This window comes from Akebia trifoliata, chromosome 4 (assembly GCF_017979445.1).
Source record: "Akebia trifoliata isolate Shusen 1 chromosome 4, ASM1797944v1, whole genome shotgun sequence".
Lineage (NCBI taxonomy): Eukaryota > Viridiplantae > Streptophyta > Magnoliopsida > Ranunculales > Lardizabalaceae > Akebia > Akebia trifoliata.
The window spans coordinates 40,947,476-40,974,926 of NC_141378.1; the positions used below are offsets into that span (position 1 = coordinate 40,947,476).

General features: G+C 35.1%; 2 protein-coding genes across 2 annotated transcripts; both read right to left on the reverse strand.

The window, feature by feature from the left end:
• Positions 1-1,595: 1,595 nt before the first annotated feature.
• Positions 1,596-4,948, reverse strand: LOC147404986 (Tetratricopeptide repeat (TPR)-like superfamily protein). Its single transcript, XM_086441113.1, has one exon. The coding sequence runs from the start codon at positions 4,748-4,750 to the stop codon at positions 2,570-2,572; it is 2,181 nt and encodes a 726-aa protein (XP_086297239.1). The 5' UTR covers positions 4,751-4,948; the 3' UTR covers positions 1,596-2,569.
• Positions 4,949-5,927: 979 nt separating this feature from the next.
• Positions 5,928-26,359, reverse strand: LOC147404987 (GATA transcription factor 24-like). Its single transcript, XM_086441114.1, has 11 exons — positions 26,211-26,359; positions 25,724-26,109; positions 15,825-15,905; positions 15,604-15,737; positions 13,015-13,143; positions 12,760-12,874; positions 12,425-12,484; positions 11,327-11,383; positions 10,366-10,434; positions 7,854-7,925; positions 5,928-6,232 (listed from the first exon to the last, which is right to left on the reverse strand). The coding sequence occupies exons 2-11, from the start codon at positions 26,006-26,008 to the stop codon at positions 6,209-6,211; spliced, it is 1,026 nt and encodes a 341-aa protein (XP_086297240.1). The 5' UTR covers positions 26,009-26,109; positions 26,211-26,359; the 3' UTR covers positions 5,928-6,208.
• Positions 26,360-27,451: the final 1,092 nt, after the last annotated feature.

Genomic DNA, 27,451 nt, shown 5'->3' on the forward strand with positions numbered 1-27,451 from the left:
CTTTATATAAGAAGCGAGGCCCAGGCATTGACTGAAATGCACTTTCAGGTCGGCTTAAAAGCCTACGTGTGCACCAATTTCTATTTTCTATTATCTTAAATAAGAGAGCCTTAGTGCGCTAGTTGATATCTCTTATAGATTGTTGAGTGTTTCAATCAAGTGATTTGACGTTCTCTTGACTCGAATCTTGTACTCAGAGATCCGATGAGGCTCTTGAGGATCCCAGTAACCAGAGTGATGTGTGTCCTTGAAGACAATGTGGATCACTAAAGAAACAAAATATTACATTCAGTAGAGCCTACTTAAGAATCTATGTGATTGGTTGATTTTAGACATTCGGTTCTTATTGATACATTTGGACTGTATAATGTCTGGATCTGATGGTTAATATCATCTAATCATGCTAGGATACTCTTTAAAGTTTATAATTCAGAATCAAACCCCTAGAATGTGCCAATGGATCTCATGGTTACATGTATGAAAAATAATAATTATGAAATCTATTATATAGCCATCTTTGTAAAACACCCAAGAGAAACATGAAGGTGGAGTTATTTCTGTATTATTTTTTAAAACACAACTGTTATAGCATGTCAAGCCCATTCTGTGTCATCTACTCCTCATTCCTGCAATGTGCCAATACTCAGTTGAGTTACAGAAATGAAAGCAGACGGAAAGTTTAAAAATCTCATCTTGAAGCAATGTCTCAATCAGGAGAAGAACATTGGGTCAATGTTACACTCTAGAGTTGGTCGAAACCGGAATGACATGGTAGAGATTAAAAATGACACCTTCAATTGAGGAGTGAACTAAGTTGGAGAAAATGTGCCAACTCACTGGTGCATTGGATATCACATACATTGCATTGTGCCCACCATGATGGTCATGGAACCAATGTTTTTAGAAGCATATGAGGCTCTTATGCCTCGAAGCATGCATCAGAATGGAGCTCATTAAAAATGCCCCGAGGTGCATGGTTGAAACATGCACCTTGGAGCACAAGTCTCGGTGCTCCGAGCAAAGACTTACACCTTGGACCAAGACACTCGCAAAAAGCACAAGTCTCGGTACGCCTTTTGTATGCCTAATGTTAATTTTTCTCTTTTTCCCTTTTCTTAAAGAATATATTTTTCATCTCTTTTTCTTTTTCTTTTCTTTCTTCTTCGCTTCTTTGTTTTACTAATTAAGTAAGATATTCTAAATTCTTTCTTCACTTCCCTTTCTTTGTTGTTGTTAGCTTGCAAATAATTGGAATACCTTTAAGAGTTAAAGGAAATACCAAATAGTTATGCATGCAAAGAAAATCATTGAATTGAAATGATTTATACATAATTTTTTGTTGTAAGTATTATATAGAGTAACTCATGAAAAATATAATATTTAGTTTTATTTTTCATTAAAGATCAAATAATACTTTATTACAGAAGCTTTCAACTATTTAAATTTAAAATATCTTTTTGTTAAATATTTATTATATTGGATTAAACCTAAGAATTCCATTATATAGTTTTGAAATTTGGGAATATGTGGTGACTATCACAAATTTTCAATTGTTTAACATTTGTTTTTTTTAATATGTTATATTATTTATTTAAAAATATCATGCATGTGAGGCTTACGCCTTCTGCCTCGATGCTTACGTCTTGAGGCATTGACCAGTCAGGTGGCCTCACATTTTAGCGTCTGAAAACATTGCATGCAACAATCTAATGAAAGCTGAGCTACTTGAGATTAGCATCTCCAGCTTTCTTAATCTTCTTTCATATTTGGTGTTTGAACAGATTGATTCAAAACATGCCGAAATCGCTTGATATTGATGTGGCAGTTGCCTGGCCGTATTGCAAATCACTTGAGGCTTGAGATCACAGAAGACTGGCTAACATGCTCAGTTGGAGATTTTCGATCTCAAAGTCTACCTTCCTAATCTTGAACTGGCTAAAGGATTGTTGTTTCTCTTTCTCATTTTGATTCTGGGTAGAACTTTTCTGTAGTTGATAACAATGGCACTTTTAGACAAACATTGACCATTGATCACCACAGATATTATTGGAAGAAGCAGGTCTATCTTCAAGAGATATTTCTGCATCAATGTTGTCTCTGCATTTCCATTTCCTGTCCTCCATAATGTTAAATCCATTCAAATGCTTTACTTTAAGGGTGATGGAAATTTGTGAGAAGTTACAAACCCAAATGAGAAATGAGGTATTTGAGTTTCAAAATATGAAGATCTGAGCCACTTTACATTAACATAATCACGGTATCACTAGGCAGAAGAAGAATTTGGTGGATTGCAAAGAATCAAATAAGGGCATTGTTTTCTGATTATTCTCCTCAGTCCCGAAGTAATGATCATCATATCATTATCAGACATAATAATTGCATACAAAAATCAAACAATTGAATATGCACTCAAAAGGGAAGAACCACTACCGTGCCCTTTGTTCATTTTATCTGTCTCGGTTTTACTTAATTAAACACCAAAGCTGTCCACGCAAGAAATGAACTTAATAGTCGTCAGTCATAGTCAGGCACAGATGAACACTAGTAATTTTATGTATCATGAAAAGGGTCACCAGTAATCTCCACAAGAACACAACCCATCTTTAAAATGATGAAATCTCTTTGCATCTCTAGCAATTATCTCTCTCCCGACAACTTTAGACACAAATTTTATCCAAGTGTGACAATCCCCACAAACTCTAAGGTTCTTGAAAATCCTAATATAAGTAGTCCTGTTTCTACTACACAATAACCCAAAAGCTATAGCCAGCTTCTCACTATGATAATTCAAGGACCTCTCCTTCTCCTTCTCATCCAAGTCTTGCAACACAAACCTTGTGTCGGGACCATAACCCAAAACCCCAATCCTTTCACTCAACTCCTCTAATTCTTCCTTGATCTCAGTTGCTCTTGGATGGGATAAATCTCCAGCCATGAATGAGTGCACCTCCCTATCAACCTCGATCCAACTCATTGCGGGGTTCTTCTTCAATTTGGTCTCTTTCATCATAATTTTCATCTTAGTTACCCCACTCCAATTACCCGCTGAAGCATAAATGTTCGACAATAGAATATGAGCACCCTCATCCCCCGGTTCGAGCTCGAGTACTCTATTCATAATTCTCTCCGCCATCTCAACCTTTCCATGTATTCTACAAGCACTAAGCAATGTCCTCCATAGAACCACATCTGGGTATTTAACTTGGGAAATAAGCATTTCGGCATCTTCGAGTCTCCCAAAACGTCCCAATAAATCAACCATGCAAGCATAGTGGTCTCTTGAAAGCATAATATCAGGGCTGCTCCATGAGAAGGAGAAGATCCGACAACCTTCTTCAAGCAACCCTGCATTACTACATGCGGAAAGAACACTTACAAATGTTGCATCATTTGGTTTGAGTCCCAAATCTCGCATCTGATCAAATAACATAACTGCTTCTCGTCCGTAACCACTCTGAGCATAACTATGGATCATGGAGTTGACCAATACCACATCAAGTTTACCCAAACCATCAAAAATAGATTTCGCCATATCGAGACTCCCACATTTTCCATACATGTCTAGAAGTGCTGCTCCAACAAATCTATCTCGATCCAATCCGATTTTCAAGACTATGGTATGGATCTGTTGCCCTTGTTCAAACATTGCAAGGATCGAACAAGCTCGGAGAACTGTAGATAAAGTGAAAGCATTAGGATTTATTGAATTACGGATCATCTGACGAAACATCTGTAAGGCAGATTCTTCTCGACCATTTTGAATGAGACCCATAATCAAAGCTGTCCAAGTTACCAGATTTGCATTGAAAAACCCATCAAAAACCTTCAAAGAATCATCAATAAAACCACATTTGGAGTACATGTTGAGGAGTGAAGTTTGTGAAGTGACCGCCCCTTCAAATCCCGATTTCGTGATGAGCCCATGAATCTGTTTTCCTTTACTAATATCTCCTAAATTTCCACAACCAATCAGGACACTCGAAAATGTAAAATCATTAGCCTTAATACCCTCTCTGATCATATTCTTGAAAACATCTAAAGCTTCACCATCTTCACCATGTTGAGTGTAACCAACGATCAAAGTCGTCATCAAAACCACGTCTTTATCCATAATTCGATCCGAGACCAATCGGGCATCCCTCAATTTCCCAAACTTTGAATACATATCAACTAGGGCACTACTAACAAAGACGTTCGAGACCTCCAAACCCAAAACCACTAACTGCCCATGAGCTTTCCGTCCTTTATACAGAAGACCCATTTCAGAAAACGCTTTAAAAACACTGGAGAACGTAAATTCATCGGCAATAATTCCCTCCCAAAACATCCTTTCAAATAGCCTTATAGCTTCATCACTTCTTCGATTACGAATGTAAGTAGAAATCATGGAATTCCAGATGACTAAGTGTCTTTCAGGCATTTCATCGAACAGCTTACGAGCATCATCGATACATTCACATTTTAGGTAGGAATGGATGAGCTTATTGCCTAAACTGAGGTGAGGAAATCCAGATTTCTTCATATGGAGATGAATTCTTCTGAGATCTGTTATAGATTTTCTTTCTGAGCATAGTTGAATGAGATCAATGTAAGAATGGAAGATCTCAGAAGGGATCCTGTCGTAGAATCTGCTCTCTTGGTTAAGAAAAAAAGGACTCTTGAGAAGGTTTGGTTGGGTTAGGGCTGTTGAGTGGGTGAAATTTGAAATTCTGTTAAAGCCAACGGCTATCTGAATGGGACTTCTTCTCATAGGTTTGATTTTGTTTGTTGGAATAAGTTTTGTTTGGTGACACTACATATATTAATGGTAAGGGTTTAGTAGTGGCATTTCCGATATTATCAAACGAATAGGGTCATAATTATTATAGGTCTGTCAATGGATCAGTTTCAGAATGGATTGGTCCTGATCCAATTAGGACCGAACTCGATCCAGATCAGCCACATTAAGTTCCCGACCCGTTAAAATATGGTGTAGGGTGGTGGTTTTAGTCCCAATTCTAACAAATTTAGTTGTTAAAATACAATGAAATTAAAATAGACAAAAAAAAAACAATTAAGTCATAGAACTTGTTCCATATTATACTTGCTTTTATTACATTATATTATAACAACACAGTTTAAAACTGTTTTTTTTTTCTTTAATCAAGTGTTGAAAATGGATGATCACCATACTCTTAAATTTAAACGATTTGATACAACTGTTCTGATGATGTCATGATTTCAAAACTCGTCTAAGTCATCTCGATATCAAGCATGAACAAGACGGACGAACAAGTCAATTTTTAGAACGAGATTTAATAGCTCATGTTCATTTTTTAAAATTTTGGACGAGCCTTCTCAAACGTAGCGAAAAATTCGTCCGACACAACTCGGTATCAGGCATTGTCGAGACGAAATGCGAAACCGAGTTCAAAAACCATGGAAGATGTGGACATCTTCAAACATTGATAAGGAGCTACAGAGCACTTCAGGAGACTTGCACTACAGAGGATCTGCTCCCGAATTATTGGTGGTCTTCAAGAGGGGTTACTTATCTCGTTCATTCTGATCTCATGCCACAAATGGGTCGGTATTCAGACGGCTGTTATGAGATCTATCCAATACTGAGATGAGCAATTGGATTCCAAAATGCCAGCTCAATCTTGATCCAGACCTAAATTTATTAAGATATGGCATTTAGATAATTTCTGTCTTTCATTCTTCTAATAACCTGTGAAGTATATATATTATTATTGAAAAAAGAGGAAAGATAATAAAGTTGGAGGGGCATTATTGAAAAGAGTCACGATAAACTGATGTTGTTAATGTGGCAGTTCACATAACCATAGATCTCTTCTATGGGATACACAATGAAAAAGATCTATGGTTCTTTGCACATGTCACATCAACCGTGTCAGTTTATCATCAATTAAGTTGATACAATGAAATCAAACGAAAACACCCACAGACAAATTTTAAACATAACTCAGACCAATAGCTCAAATTGAAAGACAACATATACAGATGACATCCAATTTGGAAAGCCATATAATATAAGATTGAACAAGAGAGACTCTTTGGATCTCCAACAACTTATAAATACACAACAGATGATCCCAATATTTATAAACATAAACCATCTCCAGAAATTTAATCCAGTAATGGAAGGCAGTTTGTCTTGTCTGTTGTCAAGAACTTATGGTTCGACATTCTGTCCTTCCAAGTGATATCATGCCCATGATTGCTGTTCTCTCTGCCAGATAGAAAAGTATATAGTGACAACATGAGAACCGGAAATAACAGCTACTGAGGAAAATTGGAATCCATCTCCACAGTAAGGAATCACAATCTTGGCTGTTAAAACATCACTAATATCATACATGGTACCCTACATCATAGTAACGAAATTCGGATTTGGTAATTATTCGGCAGGAAGCGTTCTGTTTTATAAATAAATAAAAAAAGAAAAAGGAAAGCTTTGGAAAAAAAACTTCTGTATATTAAAAATAAAAACAGGAGTTTTGGAAAAAAAAATTCAGGGAATACAGAAATGATGTTTCGGAGTTTTTTTTCCAAGCCCCATCGCCTTGAACATCCCTAAAACCCTATTATGTTCTTGAGATTTAAAGATTAAGGAAGATAGAATCTTGAGATTGAAAAAGAGGGGTAAAGGAAGAGGAGGAGAGAGAAAGGGAGGTGACTTGCCAACTTCTGGTCCCTTATTTTGGATTCTTTTCTTTTTTTCTTTTTTTTTTTTTGACTTCAAACTACAGGAGATACTTACAAATTGTTGTACCACACCATCACTCCAGGGAGCTATGCGGACTTCCCCAACGTGTTGGTTTGGTTTGGGAAGGTGCCCTCAAAGGTTTCAGCTTTTATTTGGCTAGCAGCCTTGGGGAGATTACCAACATTGGATCAACTAATCAGAAGAGGCTTCATCTCTCCTAATCAGTGTTGTTTGTGTAGTTCTAATGCGAAAAGTTCAGATCATTTGTTTCTTCATTGCTGGGTTGCTCATCAGATTTGGTCCCATTTTTGTCTCTTTCTGGTCTAGTGGGTTGCCTACCGCATTTGATCAAGTCGTTGTTTGAACTTTGGCTTGCTTGGGGAGGCTCTTTCTCGATTTCAAAGAAAATCCTTTGGTGCTTAGCCCCATTTGCGGTTTGTTGGGGGTATTTGGAAAGAACACAGTAGTCGTCTTTGATTTTATCTATTTTGGCGTTCGTATTCTCTTGGAGTAAACTTTTCAAGGAGTTCAAAGGTTTTTTTTTTTGTTCGATGGGAAAGAGTCTATAATTTAATGTTGGCTAGTTTGTTTGGGTGTCTTCCTTGTTTCCTAGTTGTTTGGGGTTGGTCCCCTCGACCCCCCCGTTGTTTTTCCCTTTTTCTTATCGATAAATTTATCTTTATCAATAAAAAAAACCATAAAATAAATTTAAAAAAACAAAAACAAAAAACAAAAAAGAAGAAATCACAGATATTACACCATAAAAGATGGTTCAGGTATATTATAATAAAATCATTGGCTGCTGAAGAAAGTTTCTGTAAAGCAAGAGTGAAACTAGAAATTTCATGTTTTAACACTTCACAATGCCATATTAAAATCTATATATAAGACAGTACGAAATAGGACATATTTTTAGGGAATTTGGTCATAAAAATCAAGTTTTCACGGTTCATCTACACAGAATGGTGCACCATTTAAACAAGGAAACAGCACATGGACAATGAAGAGTGAAGAAGGCATACAGAGATGTAAGATCACAAATGACACTAAAGATCACATGCATAGATTCTTAAGCCTTTGGGAGAAAGCTGTGTATTGGTGTAATTATTGTTTGGTTGTTCACAAGGTCCTAAAGATTTCATACCTGCTCATCAGGTTTAGTGGAATGATTTTCAATTCCACTAGGTAAAGGCTTGGAAAGATCTTCAGAAATTTCCTGCAATTACAAACCCCCAAAAAATCGGATGAGAAAACTATTTTACATTCATCATTTGGATTTTTGATGCAATAGAAAATCAGAAAACTGCTATTAATGAGTCCTCAACGGCAAAAGTAACAGAAAAATATTGCCAGGAAGCTATAAGATCCAAGTTGGAAGAAGAAACTACAAGTTTCTAGGGCAAAAGAGAGCCAAAAAGGTCTTCACAATCTGATTTCTGCAGAAATACCTAAAAAACTCCTTACTAAGACTCATAATAAGGTCTTTATACTAGGGTTATAGCAGCCCTATCATCCTAGCACTTGATTACATCAATAACCTTTTAATCCTAACCATCAACATACTCAAAGACTTGTATAACAGGCACATGACTATTCTCCAGAAAAATAATAAAGCTAAAATAAAACTAAAAATCCAAGCAAACTAGAGCCCAAACTAAACCCACTAGTAGGCCTGTTTGGCCTTGGTACACTTCTCGGATGCTCCTGCATCAATTTTTCCACATCAACAAGTGACAGTTGGCAATCAAACAAGAGAAGCTGTCAATTCAATAAATTAATGAAACTGCATTTTTAAAAGATCTCCGAAAAGTGAAAAAATTACTAGTCATGAGGCTGTGAAAATGGATAAAAAAGAAACATGTTCTATTATGTCCAGCTATAAAATGATTTCTATCAAGGCAGACATAATTGTTTTCTTTAGGTGAATTGTTGGAGTTCCTATTAAGATACTCGTTAAATGCCATCTCTTCAGCTAAGGGAATGGGAAGACCTAATCCACCTTCAAGGTTTGTCATCTTAAGGAAATAAGTTCTGATTGTGCCTGAAGATCACATACAGCAAATGATCTTGCAGACGCTTAGTCAAGAGGTGTAAATACAAATATGCTATAATTTATATTTTATAAGCCTATTAGAGTTTGCCCGTTCTTCATCGTTGGATTAACGGGGTAAAAGAGGAAAGAACATGAAATTATAGGGGGCATTATTGGAAAATGAGTAGGTATTATTGGAAAAAGTGAAGAGGAAAGAAAATAAAGTTGAAGGGATAGAAGAGAAAAGGCAATAACGTCGAAAGGGTATTCTTGGAAAGGGGAGATGAGAAAAGGGAATAATGTGTGTGAAATAGTTACACTTAGCCCCAGCACCGGGCTCCCAGGTCATGGGATAAGCGGACAGTTTGCCAACATTGTGGAAAATAAAATTATTTAGATGAATTCCTAAAAACCATTTTTACAAGATGAGTCCCTACAAAAATAAGGAGAGAAAGTATTACAAGTTTAGGCAGGAATGGGTTACAAAACGGGTCAAATCCAGGTAGATATTAACCCCGCTTGTACATGTTCCAAACCAGATCTAGATCTGGAACCACCCCGGCCCACATTACACGAAGCATAATCGACCAAGATACAAACTAAATATCATCAGTTCACAAACATTGTTAAGTCCAGGCCCAGTTCCAATTAGTTAACATCGAGAACCTGGACCGGCTGAAATTAACCCCTTACTTAAAAAAATATCCAAGGTTAAAATCTTGTTTCGATGCAATGCCTTGGCCAGGAGGGAGGAAAACCAGAAGGGTCTCAACTAGGGCATAAAATAGGTTGGATTTTATCTGAAAACCGAGTGATCCAAAATCTGAATTTAATGAGTTTGGTTCCTTGGAGTCGATCCGAATAAAAAAAATGGGTCGAATATGGTTTGATGCCCATGATCCGACTTGGATCCGGGTCGGATACAAATCCATCCATATATCCATCTAGATCCGAATTATACAATGCTTTGAAAATTATATTTTTAGGTTTTTCAAAATACCCTTTTCTACTACTTTAATATAACATAAATTCTTATAAAAAAAAATGAGTACAATGGTAAAATAGAATAGTATAACAATTAGCAAACAAGTATAAAAGAAAAAAATGTTGAACTATCTAGAATTATCCGACCTGAATCAAGCAATTCAGTTGGGTCAGATCCGAATTAAGTGAAATCAAAATGATTCAGATATGGTTTATCTAATAGGATCCAAGTCAGATTCGGATACGGATAAAGAAATTCAGATATGAATATGGATATACTCAGATCCAACCCATTTTAAGCCCTAGTCTCAACCAAAACATTTTGAGATAACCTGAAACATTTGATGTTCCATTTTGAACACAGCTGAAGTTGGAATATTTCACTGAAACATTCCGAAATGGCACGAAACTTTGAACCATGAATATATTTCCTTTCAGGGATCCGAACCAGATGATAATGGATAGAAGTCATGTTTCACTCCATTTCAAGCTAAGGAAAACAAACAGCAGTAAAGATATAGACATACGGCTGCTATCAGGTAAAAAATTAAAAATACAGTCCAAGTAGTTTCAGGCCAGAAGAAAACACATTCATGAAGTGAAATTATTATTTTTGGATGACGTTCCCAAGAAAGCATACCTGCTCATCAAGACCAAAAGAATTATTCCCAATTTCAAGAGCTGAAGGCTTCATATCTTCTGGACTTCCCTGTCAGTCCCATAACCCAATATGAGAACTCACACTCATACAAAAACAGAAGTAATTGTAACTTTACTCATATCAGTTGAACAGAATCAAGCTATGTGAGATGCTTGAGATCAAACTTACACACCCCTTAACCAATCCATAAACACATCTCATGATTGCCCACAAATAATTTAGAGAGCTGCTATTGGCACCCCAACTTTTGTTTATTACACCCTAATTTCTTAAATTATTTATGTCACCCAATTAAAGATTAAAACACACTATTCAAGCGATACAAAGGTTTGGCTCGAATCCTTATCTCAACATTATAAAAAAAAAAAAAAAAAAATACTTGTTTACAATTATGATTAGGTTCATATAAAATCTTAAACCCAAAAAATAAAAATCTAACAAAAAAAAACACGAGAGAGCTTCCATTGGCACCCCAACTTTTACTTATACTCAAATCTCAACCATTCACTTATTTTATTTATTTTTAATTGGGGTGCAATAAGTAAAATTAGGGGTGCTAATAGCAGCTCTCGTAATTTATTATGCCCCGTTAATAGCAGCATTCAGTAGAAAACTCTTTAAATAGAGGTCAAAAATGAAAATAGAGATAACTTGCTACATGAAACATTTTTAACAACAGGATTGAAGCAACGATAATGGTAGAATAAAAAACTTCTGGGTTCAAAGAAGGAATATTAGTTCTCAAAGTTGCTTCTTCAGGAGTTTCTTGCAGATTAAATAGATTAAAAGAGGAAATCAACCTTTTCAAAAAAAAAGAGGAGAGGAAATCAACAAATCAAAACAAAAAATTATTTATTTTACTATAAGGGTCACATTTTAATAAATTTATCTACTACATTAAGTACATGTATCTGTAGCTGCTCATTCAAAGAAATCTTACCTGATCATCTTGGTCAGCAGAGGAATTTTCGGTTTCCATGGTTAAAGCCTTGGTCTCCTGAACATTCCATAAACAAGATGACACTAATACAATGAGTAAGAGAATGAAGTCTTTCATTTACTTTTGAACTCTTATTTTCTTTTCCTTTTTTTTTTCCATGTTGGTTTGTGACAAATTTTATTCCCCTTTTTTTTTTCCAAGGCTTGCAAAAACACAAGCAGTCTCCACATGGCAGACATACTTGGGGGAGATATTTTAGAATTAGTCTATCCTCATTCACTGTTTGTAGTTCCTCATAAGAAAACATGCTGGTCAGTTAAACCATATGGTAACCTACCCTTGCTATGACGACCATCACAGCCAAAAATCAACAAATTTCAACATTATTAATTACATGAAAATTGGATCAAAAATCATGAAGTAATTGAATATTGGATTTTTTTTAACTTCAAATCAACTTCTAATTGAGGTTAGGAATGTAAAAAAAAAAAGTGCGACCACCTTTTCGTGGACATGATCTACATAGTATGAACTATGAACAACTCATTCTAAAGTTGGATCGGCCAACATGATTTCCTTAAGATGTTGAGTGTTGTGCTATCCGTCTCCGCTCCAAGGTGTCATGCGCTCACATATCGTGCCCCAGTTCGACCCATGACCCTCATATATTCATAGTTGCATCTCTCTCCATCAGATCGGTCTTTTAGGACAAATGGTTTATCAACATGGTATCAGAGTGCTACGTTCGTATAGGTTTCAAGTCTCCTCGAAGGAATTTTCCACCCTTATGGATGAGGGGGAATGTTATGTTATCCGTCTCTACTCCCGGGTGTCACATTCTCACGTATCGTGCCCCAGTTCAACCAGTGACCCTCTTATATTTATAGTTGCACCTCTCTCCATCAGATCGGTCTTTTGAGGTAAATGGTTTGTCAACAAAGAGCCCCAGAAAAGGAAGTATAAATAGGGAATAAGATTAAAAAGTCTAGATGAACTTAATATTCTAAAGAAAATATTGTTTTATCTCTATTTGGCTTATAAGATAACAGACACTCGCCTTTTAAGTAGAATAACATGTTACTATCTCAAAATCCATACCTGCTCATTTTGGTTGGAAGAATGATTCCTTCCAGTCTTGGTAAGATCTCTCAATGTTCCCTGCAAATCCAACAAATCAATGAGTCTAAGTATGTCCCACACGAAACAGAAAGCAAAAGATGTTATGCCAATGTTCCTAATCAAGCAGTTAAAATGGATGGTCCACGATTCATCAACTTGTAAACCGGGGTCAGAAGTACACATACATGCGTATATATATAGGTAAAATCATATCCAATGCGCAATGGAAGGATAGACTTTTCAAATGAACATTAGAAATACAAACAGTAAAGACACCCAAAAAACAAAAATCCATCACTGAAATTAAAACCAACCTTGTTTGCCCACATCAGTCCACATGCATTGCATAAAGTCCTTGGACCAGCTGGCCCACGACGCATAGCCGGAGTGGAGTTTTCACTGATCCCACAATGTTGACATTTGCGTAAACTATATAAAGATTACAGAAACAAAATGACGTTAGAATCCACATTTTGGGTAGGAAGCTTTACTTTAACCAGTAGAAACAAATGTTAGTTTATGCCGATACTGATAATCACTGCAAAATGAAAAGTTAGATTGGAACTCACACTACATCAGATCGAGGAGTACTATCAACCTTAACACTGCTCTGTGAAGCATCCCAACTTGAAGCAGCCACTAACCCTTGGTCATAGCTTTTTTTGGCAGATGTGAACTGGCCCTTCTTACGGTGCTGCCTATATGAATAAATGCAAAGATAAGATGATGCTCATTCTACAAAATACAAAACATTTGGTAAAGGAGGCAACCATTTTATGATAAAATTCCAACCTAAAATAAATTAGGATTTACATATAATGATCACAAATCAACAGTAATTACCTTCAATGGAATAGAATATTATTTGCCATTTATAAAAAATTACAACTCAAAAGATAAAATGTCATTAGAATCCTTGGATATGGCAAGTAGAAATGCATTAGAAGGCATGGTGTTCAAAGTTAAAAGAGTTTTCTCATGTTCTTCAGCATCATCAAAGGTTTATCTCAAGAATTGGGGTCGGCTACATGAATCTTGTCCGTTCACTCCACTTTGTCCAAAGCCACATCTTTTGTTATTGAAAGTGTCTACAAGTCCTCTTTCACTATCTCAATCCACATTCTTTTAGGTCTTCCACTCACTCTTTTTGAACCTTCAACTTGAATATTTCTTTTTCATTATAGCTATAATCGACCTTTATTGAACATGCCCAAACCATTTCATCTCTTTAGTTTATCACCTACTAGAACTACTTGAATGCATTCATTTCTAATTTTTTCACTATCCATCTCAACATCCTCATCTCCATCGTGCCCCTTGACTGCCCAACATTTATCTCCATAAAGCATTGCTGGTATTACTAGAATATTTTTCATTTCTCATGTTCATACAAAATGAAAAATATTAGCAAATAAATTAGCCAATTTTGGTGTTGTGAGCAATTTGACAATGTAATCAAATGCTCAATTTGTAATTTGGAATGCAGGGCCCTCTTAATCCTTCATGCTTTTAATATAATTCACCTATTTGAGAAAAAATGATCACGATTCTCATTAGTGCTGAACAAACTTGAAAGCATATGCAAAACATTTTGGTCAGTTACAATTCACAACAGTTGGGTGGTAAAAGAGTAAGATCTTTCTCTCCATGGTTAGACTTCACCAATGCTCTACACCCCCTAAGGCAATCATTCACAGACAATTGTTCACAAACTTGTCAATGAAATTTTAAGGATGTTTTTATAGTTTCTAGACAAAAGAAGTCTTGACAGAAATCCTGAACATTCCCTTTCTGGAATAGAGGAAACTAGGGAAGGTAATATAAAGGTTGAGTATCAAAACAAGAATCAAGATTCAAGTTTCAATAATCAAGAAGCAAGATTTCAGGATTTTTGCAACATTCACGTTTTTTTCCCCAAATTTTTTAGATTATGCATTATCACATACTTGTTAAACATGCAAATATAATAATTATAATGAAATTGAAAATAAAAATACTACAAAAACATTTTCTAGAATCATCGTAATAATTGCAAAATTTTCCTTAATTTTTTCCATATGCAATAGCATATGCACACAGGACAACACCACATATGCTATTTGACAACATTGCTTACAATGTCTCCATTCTTCATATGGCATGACATTATCGCACCTTCTACATTGGAAATTCTATGAAAGAACTTGGAACCATCTCACTTGTGATTTTCTTTCCATCGTAATCAGCATAAGACTCTCTTTCTTTGCTACTACTTATCTTCCTCATTCACTAGCCAAGACACATGACTCCTTTGTCCTATCTATGAATCTTTTTTCTTGGTTGTCAACGAAATTATTTCATCAAGCAACCAAGCCTTCTTAATGTCTACCCAGCCAAACACCTCATACACTCCTTCAGTTTTAACTTGAGGGCCTTTAAAATCATAATCTGCTTTACCCTTGTATCCTAATTGCATCACCAAGTAGCCACTAGTTGAAGAAATATGGAACTTCCAGCCACATTTTCAAATGTGAAATGAGATGGGACATGGTTTAGAATCCCCCATTATCTAAAAAAATCAGCATACGATATGACATTGGTCACAAATACAACAACTAAATTACTGGTTTCTCCACCCACCACATCAATAAACATAAGATAGAGCTTCTCTTCTCAAGGTCTTAAATTTCAACAACATTTCAAATGGCTTCGAGCTTTTGTTTTGGTTTGGACAAGATTTCAACCTTTCATGCAATACCACCAAGTCTTAAAAATTTATAATATCTTAACTATACTGGCAAATTTTTCATGAGTACCTACTGAGTATATCCAGGAAAAAATTTGATGTTTAGACAAACACTGAAATCTTATCTCCTGAAGTAAATAAGTGAGTTTAGCCTTCATAATAGTTGTAATCCCACTTGAACTGCTCATCAACTAAAAATTAGAACAAAGTAACTTCTACAATATTTCCTTTGCCATGAGTCAAGCAAGCTTCACAGAAATACAAAACAAAATAACAAAGGTTCACTCGAGATGTCTATAATCTTCGTCCATCATCAAGATGCTACTCGAAAGCATCTGCACACAACACTAGCATAAACATCCCAGCAAAACGATTTGGGTAAACTTTTGTCAGCTAAACCACATTAAATTAACATACACAAAATCGACCTTACCGCAGGGCAACCTCTTTACGGCAATTGTACCGAATTTTCTTCTCAAAGCATCGCTCTTTCCGCTTTTCACGGAACCTAACCAAAGAAGCAACTCTTCGTGAAAGATTTGAGCGTCGTGGAGCATCTCCCACGCCCTGGAGAAATTTTTAGATGAAACAGTGAAAAAAATACACAATTAACATGATAATTTAAAATATAAAGTAGCTTCAGAAATACCCTACATTCTGATGGAAGGGTACATCAATTGTAGGCACAGCAGAAGGTATTTCACTCCCTCCCAAAAGCAATAGCACTGCTTGCACCTGTTTTATGCACATCTCAATAAAGGTCAACTGTTGTTTCAAGAATGAAGTAACTCACCAAAACGATCAAAGCGCAGAAATCGAGTGCATAAAGGAAACGGCATGACAGACGGTATATGTAAGAAACAGTAGATAACCGATGAAGTTTATAGTACAATTTAACCAATCTTGCTATCAAAGCACTAACAGAAATCCTTCCTGATCATATAAAAGATAATGATCATACACATGTCAATGTAGCTTCATAACTATTTATAGACAGTCCTGCATTTTCAAAATTATCCATTTGTTTCTTTTGATTAATCATCATCAAAGATTTGGTGTTGGCTATCTTTTAGTCGTTAAGAAATTTTTATTAAGAGTGGAAGGAAATTAAATATGGAAAAATTCCCAAAAAATTGGAAGAAAACTAGGCAAATAATAGAATACTGGCTTCATTTCAGATACAGAAGAACCCCAATTACACCCAAAACCCTCCAGCATACTATCCCAAAACTCAGAACAATAAAACATTCATTCATGCACGAAACGCTGCACATTTTCCAATAAAGATTAACACTTAAAAATCCGACCATTGTGTACCTTCCAAATACCTCAACAAACAGCAAAAGGGAGATTCTTTTCACAAAATTTGGTCTCGCCAATCAGACAAATGGCCTCTGCATCTTTAAGGAAACACAAACTGATTCTAATTTCTGAACAATGAAAATGAAGTTCAATACCTCCCAAGAGACCTTAAAATGGATGTAAGATGATTAATACCCTGTTCTTCAGCTTTGCACAGGAATGTCCATGCCTCTAGGGGAACAAATTCTGCCCAAAAGGAAGTTTGGGGGTAGGGTCTTAGAGATCAAGGGCGACAATAGATAGAGGGTTGAATATTTGCACTAACTTTTTTTTTCTACCGGTAAATAAATCTTATTAAGAAAAGGGCAGACAAGATGACCAACACAAAGGGACCCTTCATTTAGGAAGAAATATGATTAGAGATTCAGATGAGGATAAGCTCCAGTATAGGATGGCTTCCCAATGACTTTCATCATGAAATGTTGGGATGTAATTGGTGAGGATCTCATGAAAGTGGTGAAGGAATGTAATGATGAGACTATCTTGATTATTGTTCTAAAAAACACCATTTTATCTATCATCCCAAGGAAGTATGGCCTAGAAGATATTTCCGACTATAGACCCATGAGTAAGTCGAAGGAGTGCTCATAGGATTATTGCCAATATGTAGTTGACTAGAATTGTTTTTTATAGGCAACAATTTATTAGAAAGAGAAAAGAATGTACAGAGTGTTCGAGATGGAACACCATGAAAAGAAAGAAAAAACAACCAAAAGAACTAGAATCAAATATTATAATTCTTGGCTTCTCAAAAGCAAAGGCATTTATTACGGATAGGAAAATTTTGAATGGGGCACTCATCTTGATGAAAGCAGTGGCTCTGATATCTATCGAATAGGAGATCCCAAGCCTCATGACATGACAATGTATGACTATGTAAACGAGGGTTCCTTGGCATATGCAATGGGGAGAATGGGTTTTGGTACCAAATGAAGAAATTGAGTTTTTGTGTAGATCTTGTATATACTTTTTGGTTATGATGAATGAGTACCCCTCTGGTTGCTCGACTTCAAGTGTTTCAAAAGTCTCAGAAAACAAGATCTCCAGTTGTTCCAATACGCAATGTTTTGGGGCAAAAGATATCAAAGTAACTAGCAGTCTAGCATCACCAGCCGCTAGCCTTGGGAACATGTGGAAGAACAATGAACTTATCTATACATTTTCTTCAACAAGGCCTCCCTAGAATGATCAAAGATTTCTCCATCAAATGCAGTCTGCTCTACTCCTCTTTCCCTAATGTGTCACCTCTAGACAGAAGATCTTATAAGACTCATTAAAAATGTCTCCTATTTTCTTCAGCCAAACTATAACCCAAGATCTCCTATTTGTACCAATAGACTGAACCAAGTTAAGAGTCTTATTACCGTCTTACCTTCCTTAACAATGTTGGATGTTTCCCAACCAATGCCTACTATCTCCTTGACCATAAACGTATGATAATAAGTACCACAGAAATTGTCACACCCCAATCCTTGAAATCCACAATCCGGTCCATGATTCATGGCTCGACCGTGACTTAGGACAGGGGATGATGAGCAATTAACAAGTAAATTAAATAAATACTATTTATTTAGTTATAAACTCAAAATTTTATAATATTAGTCAAATGAAATTCCCTTGTCAAGCTTAAATGCTCAACACACCCGTGTTCAAAAATTCATAAGTCCAAAATCCTTCTCCGATTTCAAGAATAATACCAATCTAGAAAGTTAATTCAATAAGGAAAAGTCAAAAATTATAAAATTGGACTGATTAAAGACTTTAGTATTCATTAAGGAAGCGTGAAGCTAAATTTTCTTAACAGAAACACTACCAACAGATTCGACCCATCTGCATTCTCAGAATTTTAATAACTTCATTTTTTGTCGTGTTTGAGCCAACTAATATGGTTGGAAAGCTAACTTGATAAGCTACAAGAATATATATTTTATTAAATAGAGTTTTGTTGAAGTTTCTAGAGAAAAACAGGCTCAAACTCATGTTTTCTGCTACCAGTAATTTTGCAGGCAACTTTTGACATTTCAGCAGTAAATAAATAATAAAAAATTCATTTTAAGTCCAAATCGATAGAACTCAATTTTCAGTGAAAGTTAATTTAAATATCTAATTTTTCCATGAAAGAAGAAACCATTAGATATATACAAAATTTTAAAGTAAACAGGCCTACAAAACAGAGAAAAAATTATAATTCTGAAAATGAGCAAAATTTTCAAGAATAATAGTAAACCAAATATTTTTTACTTAGTCCTTTTGTGAGATTTCATACTATGAGATTCAAATATAATATTATTGGATTCATTTCCTTCACGATCCTGAAGAATGTTTGGTGAATATTCTCTCCAAATTAGTCTAGATTTACAGGTTTTTTTTTTTTTCAGTTTTAGCTCATCGTAATTGAAGAAAGGTTGCCTAAATTGGAAAAAGACTAAGATTAATTGAAACAATAAAAACCAAAAATGCATATTTATTAAGAAACAAAAAATTTCAAATACATGGCCCTTCAAACAAGATCAATCATATTAACTACATTTATTATTTGATTTAATCTCAAGCATGCCACATGGACCCATCCTATTAATCCAATAAACCCCTAATATTTTAACCCAATAGTATAGTGTCACGTGTATATAAAAGATTTTATTAATAAGTATCAAATCTTAAGAAAGATTTTCATATTTTCAAAAAAATTAAGAGACCCTCCCCAAGGGCTTTGAAACAACTTGGCTAGGTTGGATATATTATTTCAAATTTTTAAAACTTATTTATATCCCAAAATTTTAGGATGCAAAATTTGCGAGAAGACCTCCATCCTTGAGTGTCGATCCCCCCCCCCCCATTAAACATACATGGGACGGCTCCCAAAACCCTAATGTTATAAAATTGTCGTTGACTAAAAACCCCTTAATTAAAGAATCTTTTGAAACCCTAATTGAATTTTTTGAAAAAATACCGATACTACCCTTCATAAGAAACATAAACCAAGTTGCTTCTGCCATAGCACTTTGACCAAAGAGATTGTTTTGGTAAGTAAAACCTGCTCCTTGGTGTCTAGAATCTAGATTGGTCTCACCTCGTAGGTCACATCTTCCCAAATTTCTAAGTCCTCATATAACCTATTCAATGATGTGTGATGAATCTCGTATATATTTTCGACGCATTGACATATGAAATACGTTGTACGCTATCGATAGTTGAGGCGGTAGTGCTAACTAATAAGCTACCGCTCCCAATCTCTAAAGGATCTAAAACAATCCAATCAATCTCAGTGCTAGCTCCCTTTCTTTCCAAAACAAGACACACCCTTGCGGGAGTTACTCGTAAAAATATATGCGCCCCAACTTGGAATTCCAAAGGTCTTTTCCATCGACCAACATAGCTCTTTTGAGGACTTCGTGCTGTAATAAGATGATCTCGGACGAGACAAATCTTCTCAATGGTCTTTTGAACAAACTCTAGTCCAAGTAAAAGGTGTTCTCCTACTTCAGCCCAATAGATAGGAGATCTGCAAGGTATCCCATACAATGTCTCATAGGGCACCATCTCAATATAAGCTTGAAAGCTATTTTTGTACACAAACTCTATTATTTGCAAGTGTTCACTCCACCTGCCCTTGAAATCTATTACGCAATCACTCAACATATCCTCTAAAATCTGGATGACTCGTTCCGATTGTCTGTTCATTTGAGGGTAGAATGCAGAGTTAAAACTAAGTTGCGCCCATGATCTCCCAAAGGTAAAGGTTACTTAGTGAAGTTAATGAATCAATGGTCTTCATTGCAAGGAAGTTTGTTGACTTAGTCAATCTATCGATTATCACCCAAATACAATTATGCCTTGCCTGAGTCCTTGGTAAGCCCATTACGAAATCCATGGTAACGCGTTCCCACTTTTGTTCTAAAATTAGTAAATGACCACAACATCCCTGATGGTATTTGATGCTTAACCTCCACTTATTGACATGTGAAACATTTGGATACGAACTCTGCAACATTTCTCTTCATTCCCTTCCACCAAAACTAACAATTTAAATTCCGATACATCTTGTTACTCCATGGGTGAATACTATACCTTGAACAATGAGCCTTACTAAACCTTTGATTCATCACCAAGTACTATCCATGCCCTATCCTCTAACTCCTAGTCCTTCCTTTGAGACTCAATCACTCTCTGATTAAGGGTTGATTGAGTCGACAAGCTATATAAATAAACTTGAGCACTTTGCCTTCCTATATGAAAGTCAAACTCTTTTATTGTCTTAAGCATTTGTCATCATCGAAATGTCAAACTACCTATCTGACTCTAAGACTTCCAACTCAATACCTTTGCTAATACATTCGCCTTCCCTGAATGATAGTATAGTGTAAAATTGTAATCTTCCAAAAACTTCATCCAACGTCTTTGCCTCAGGTTCATTTCCTTTTGCGTGAAAATATACTTTAGATTCTTGTGGTCAGAATACATTTCAAACCTCTCACCATATAAGTAATGACACCATATTCCAAGTTGTTTGTCGAATAATTTTGCTCATGATCCTTCAATTGTTGAGATGCATAAGCTACTACTATCCCTTGCTGCATCAAAACACACCCCAAGCCTCTCAATGATGCATCGATGTAGATCACAAACAAATCCTTCCTCACCAATCGGTATGATGAGGATAGGTGCTAAAGTCAATCTCAACTTCAACTCTTAAAAGGCTTGATCACATTCTTCATTCCACTCAAATTTCAGCCCTTCTTGGTCAAGCAAGTCATCGGTGCCATCAAATGAGAAAAGTTCTCCACAAATCTTGGATATACCCAACTAGCCCCAAAAAACTACAAGTCTCGAAAACATTCTTCGATCTCTCCTAGTTCAAAACCGCCTCAACCATTGTTAGGTCTATTGAGATATCTTCTTCTGATACTACATGAGCTAGAAATTGGACGCCCACCAACCAGAACTCCAACTTGCATTGTTTTGCATATAAGTGATGCTCCCGCAATGTCTGCAATGTTATCCTCAAAGCTCAAATCGATGGGAAATGGTTGGAATCCTAGATTGCATAAAAGCATATTTATAGGATTCTTGGAAGACTAACCTCAATTTATTCTCTAGAGAATAAAAATATTCTCATCCTCTAGTATTTTGGAACGATTCCATACGGAGACCAAGAAGGGAATCAAGCTTGAAGGTCATTACGAAATTGAAAGTTTGAAAAAAGAGTAAATTCCTTTTTTCCTTATTTTTAATTGAAATGATCATGTTTATCATGGAGAAATGGGATGAATAAAATGTATGATGAAAATAAATGTCACTTATGCATTAATGAAGGACATTCATTTCTTGAGAAGAATTTATAAAGGAACAAGTTAAAATCATGGTTTCAGTGAAAAGTCCAAAAGCCCCTCGAGGAAGATCCTGCGATAGGGATATGACGGTGGTCGGAATTCTATGGGTGTGAGCCCTTACAAAATTTATATTTCGATACAAGGAATTGACATTTGTGTTACTTTGCAAAAATTGTTGATCGTGATTATTGATGCATGTCATTTAATTTATTATTATTTTATTTAAGAAAAAGGAATTAGTAAGACTTTCTTGGGCTTCACAACTCATTCAGTTTATTATACCATTTCAGAATTGACAAGAGATCCGGAACTTTAGCAAGGATTACATGAAGATCAATCGAAGACTTAATAGTTTTGTTTGATTTCATGTTAGTCATTGAGACATGTGACAATTTATTTCTTAAGTCGTTAGTAATTCATAATAAATGTTGTTAATTTGATTGATATTGTTTGAAGGACCATATATTTTAATTTTTTTATTAATAAATATGGATTGTTGGTTTTTATTATTTCAATTAGTATAGGTCTTTTTTTCCAAATTTTGAGAACCTTTCTTCAATTACAATGAGGTAAATCTAGACTTATTTGGAGAGAATATTCACCAAACCTTTTTCCAAATTGTGAACGAAATGAATCCAATTATATTAGATTTGAATATCATAGTATGAACTCTCATAAAAGGTCTAAGTAAAATATATTTATGTTCACTATTTTTATCGAACGAATTTTTGCTCATTTTCAGAATTAGAATTTTGTTCCTCTATTTTGTAGGTTAGTTTTCTTTAGAAAGTTGTATATAACTAATAGTTTCATCCTTCATGAAAAAGTTATATATTTAAGTTAACTTTCACTGAAAATTAAGTCAATCGTGTTTTGGATTTAACATGAATTTTTTATGATTTATTTACTGCTGAAATGTCAAGCTACCTATAGAATTATTGGTAGCAAAAAACGTGAGTTTGAGCTCGTTTTCTCTAAAAAAATTTAACAAAACTATACTTAACAAAAACTATATTCTTGTATTTTATTGAGACAGCTTTCCAACTATATGTAGTATGCTCAAATATGACGAAAAAAATGAATTTATTAAAATTCCGAGTAGAGACGGGTTGAATCTACAGGTATTGTTTCTATTTAGAAAATTTAGCGTCATGCCTCATTAATGAATACTAAAGTCTTTAATTAGACCAATTTTATAATTTTTGAGTTTTCCTTATTGAATTACTTATCTAGATTGCATGATTCTTTGAAATCAGAGTAAGGATTTTGGACATGAATTTTTGAACATCAGTGTGTTGAGCATTTAACCTTGACAAGGGAATGTTATTTGACTAGTGTTATAAAATTTTGAGTTTATAACTAAATAAATAGTATTTATTTAATTTTCTTGTTAATTGTTCATCACTCCGAGTTTTAAGTCACAAGTCGGCCCATGAATCATGGACTGGATTGCAGATTTCGAGGATCAAAGTGTGACAAAAGCCCTATCCTATATGGAAATATAAGATCAATAAGGCAGAAACATGTCTTATACAGAAATTTAAGATCAGTTAAACATGAATCCTATTTATAACGAAATATCACATAGTTTACAACATGTCCCCCAAATTAAACCCCTTCAACAATTTGGGGGATGCTAATAATGAAAGAATATGTTCCACAAGGAAGAGGTGTGAGCAAGTAATAAATCATGCAATTCAGCTCCAATGAAGTAGATAAATATCCCTAGTGCTCTAACTCCACGCATTTAGAACTTTCACATGCCACCATATTTGCACCTTGGCACAAAAATAACGGACTAAGTAACAAAATCTTCGAAACTCTTAATCACATGAGATCTAATCATATAATCGATATCTCATTGCACATATCAGAAATAATTGTGATATAAACTTACCACAATGAGAACTCAATGATTAATAAGTGACACATATGCATCAAGCACCAAATTTAGTAAATAACAAACTGCAAATAATGGTGATGCGAAAAAAGATTGAAAAATGAGATTCTAATAAACCCAAAAATGATACAAGAGCAAATGCACGGACAAGGGAATCCAACACATGCAAACTTTTTACACGTGTTTGTTCTACCAAATATGAGATAGATCAGAATTCCATTAGCCAATTCTACAAAATCACAAACACAACAAATTATTCGAAGTGGATCGGTTTTTCTTTCCAATTCAGGCAAGAACCAATCAAATGGAACTATAAAATTGATAAAAGAAATAATAACAAATAAAAAAACGCAAAAATGACACAAGAGTAAATGCATGGAAAAATTGATAACAAATCCAACACACTCTGGATCTTTATATAACTGCCTGCTCTAGCGACTAGAAATTTACTAACTCTAGCAAACACAGCAAAGTATTCGAACTAATCAGTTTCTATCCAATTCAAACGAGAACCCATCAAATCTGTATCATATAACACCATGTTGGTGGACCCCACTCCCTTTGTCACCCCAACTTTATTCCCTTTCCTCTTCTACCCCCTTTCCAAGAATACCCCTCAAACTTTATTGTCTTTCTTTTACTATGTATTTTCCAATAATACACCTCCAATTTTATTGTCTTTCCTCTTTTACTCCTCTCTCCAAGAATACCCCTCCAATTTTATTGTCTTTCCTATTTTACCCCTCTTTCCAAGAATACCCATTCAACTTTATATATTCTTTCATTTTCTCCCTCCTTTTTCAATAATACACCTCCAATTTTTTGTCTTTCCTCTTCTACCCCCTTGACCCCAAAGAGAATGCCCGTAATGAACTATAGTAGTAGTATGAAATTGATAAAAGAAATTCCAAAAAATGACACAGGAGTAAATGTGTGGAAAATTGATAACAACTAGAAATATAAGAACATGATCAAAATTCCACTATCAAATTCTACAAAATCACAAACATAACAAACTTTTTGAACTCAAATGATTTCTTTCCAATTCAGGCAAAAAGCAATCAAATAGGAGTATATACAACAAAAAAAAAATGAAAGAAGAGTAAATGAGACTAAAAAATTGATAGCAAATCCAACACATGCAAAATCTATGTACAAATGAGCTCTATGTTGTTACCCAATTCGTTGGCACTAGTCCGAACTGGTACGACCCCAATCAGTTCATTGTAAGGTTTGAACTGAGTTCGTAAAATCAAATGAACCACGAACCCACCAAATTTTGATAAGAGTTCGGCAAACCAAAGCATGCCAATTTGCAACAATTTTTTAATTTGTTTGATGAATCAAACAATTTGTTAATTGATTCAGTGAACCAAACCAATTTATTATATTTTTTCATTGTTTGTATTTAGAATTCAGATTATTATATTAATTTATTTCTATTTGAATTAGAATTTTTTAACATTATAATTGTACTTGTAACTTGTATACTTGAATTATGTATATGCACAAGCGAACCAAAATAGTGAACCGATTTAGGGAACCAAAGCTAATCAAAAGAAACGAATTATCTCTACCTACCCCTACAAATCGGGTTTATTCAAGAGTGGCGAACCACAAGCCCGGATTCAAACCGACAAACCAGGTAACATAGGATGAGCTTGCTCTACCAATGAGAAATATAAGAATGAGATCAGAACTCCACTATCTAATTCTACAAAATCACTAACACAGTAAACTATTCGAATTCAATCGGTTTCTTTCCAATTCAAACAAGAACCAATCAAATAGAAATATAAATTTGATACAAGAGATTCCCAAAAACAACCCAACGACAACAAATCCAACACATGCCGAATCAACCAAATTCTACAAAATCACAAACACAACAAACTATTCAAATCATTTCAAATTCGAAGAACCAATCAAATCAAATAACAATATAAGTTTAAAAGACGGACCTTTTCAGGTGTTACTGCATGAAAGACATAAACCTCGCCTTCAAAAGAGAGCGTAAGCTCACTTGTTCGAGGTTGCAACGCAACAATGTGATCTCCATGGTTTCCCGAATTCAGCTGGACGTCTTCAACATCGTCCATCGCATCATCACCATCACCATCACCAACATCTTCATCATCTTCGAATCCTCCATTATCATCTTCGATCGGTATAGGTATCTGTATGTGATCTTCATGTCCATCGTACGGACGAGCTTGAAGTGGTTGTGGATTCACCGCAGCCATCATTCAAGCATCACAATCTCAATCAACAGAAATCCTAACCCTAACCCTAATCTCAAGCTCATTAACCTGAGTCGATTGCAGAAACGTCACCACCAGTAAAAAATCTGAAATAAAAAAATAAAAAAACCCTAATTGAATGAAAATTACAAACTTGAACCAAAGTAGCAGAAAAAAAAAAAAGGATTTTTGGATAAATAAATATTACCCAAAATAGCAAATATTTGCAGATTTTTTCCTCGGTTTCCTTGAAGAGAGACCTCTTTCAGCTTTTTTGAATTTTTTTTTTTTTTTTTTTTTGCAAATTAAAGCAAATTGTTCACCGAACCAGAGAATCTAGCGAAAGAAGATGTACTGTCGACCTATCCACGCAAAATTTTATAAAATACAACGTAGAGTACTGAATTGGGGTGATTTGAAGGACGCAGGACCGTACGTTTCCGATATGACTGATGATGTGACATGTGGGTCCCACGTTGTACCGTCATCGTACGGTGGATGTGATAAGTGTAAGTGTGGCGGAGATTTTTAAGGATTGAAGATATTTCTAAAATTACATAGTAGGACTGCGCCCGTTGGAAGGCGGTTGCAAGTTAAAACTTTAGGGGTTATTTAGATTTTAGAGATACCCCTAAACATTTTGGTGTATATTTGAGATACCCTCCTCTTGTATTTTAAAAATGATGAAATACACCTTGACCTTTGTCTTCTCTTGTAGACTAATGTAAAATGACCTTCGTGCTCTTATCTTCAACTTGTGACAAAAATTCTTGAATTTTCTCTCCAAAACTAATCATTTTTATGCCCTTCAATCTATCTACTGTAAATATTTTTTATCTTTTGAACCTCAACTTCAATCATCATTTTTTCAATACGAGAAAATCCTTTCCAACATCTTCTAATATAAAAAACGTATTTTGTCCTCGAGGTTTAAAGGTAGACTTAGATAGATGCTTATGATTAAAGGTTGAAGGTGAGGGCATTTATAAATACACAAACATAATATTACATTTTAGTTACCAACAAACGCCACTAAAATGATAGTTATATGCATCTCTATGACATGGTTGTAGATGGATAAGGACACGCTAGGATTGCAACTCAGGCAGGTTGGGAATCAAGCTGCTCCCAACCCACACTTTACAAACACCAACCCATGCTCATCCCAACCCGACCTTTAGCATGAAATGTTGAATCCAACCCAAGTTGAGTTTAGACTACCTGATCAAGCTCGTGACGAGTTTAGGGCATCCATTGACAATCCTTCTAAATATATCGAGAACGAAAACACTAGCCTCAACCCACGATTGAAATTCTCCATCAAACATATGATTGAGATGATAGAATAAACTGTACTAATCCATTGAAGGAGGGTATAAATATCTAAGAAATTCGTGTTTTTCCTCTTATATCGAAAGAGAGATGTCATTGGTTTGCCAATTTTTACTT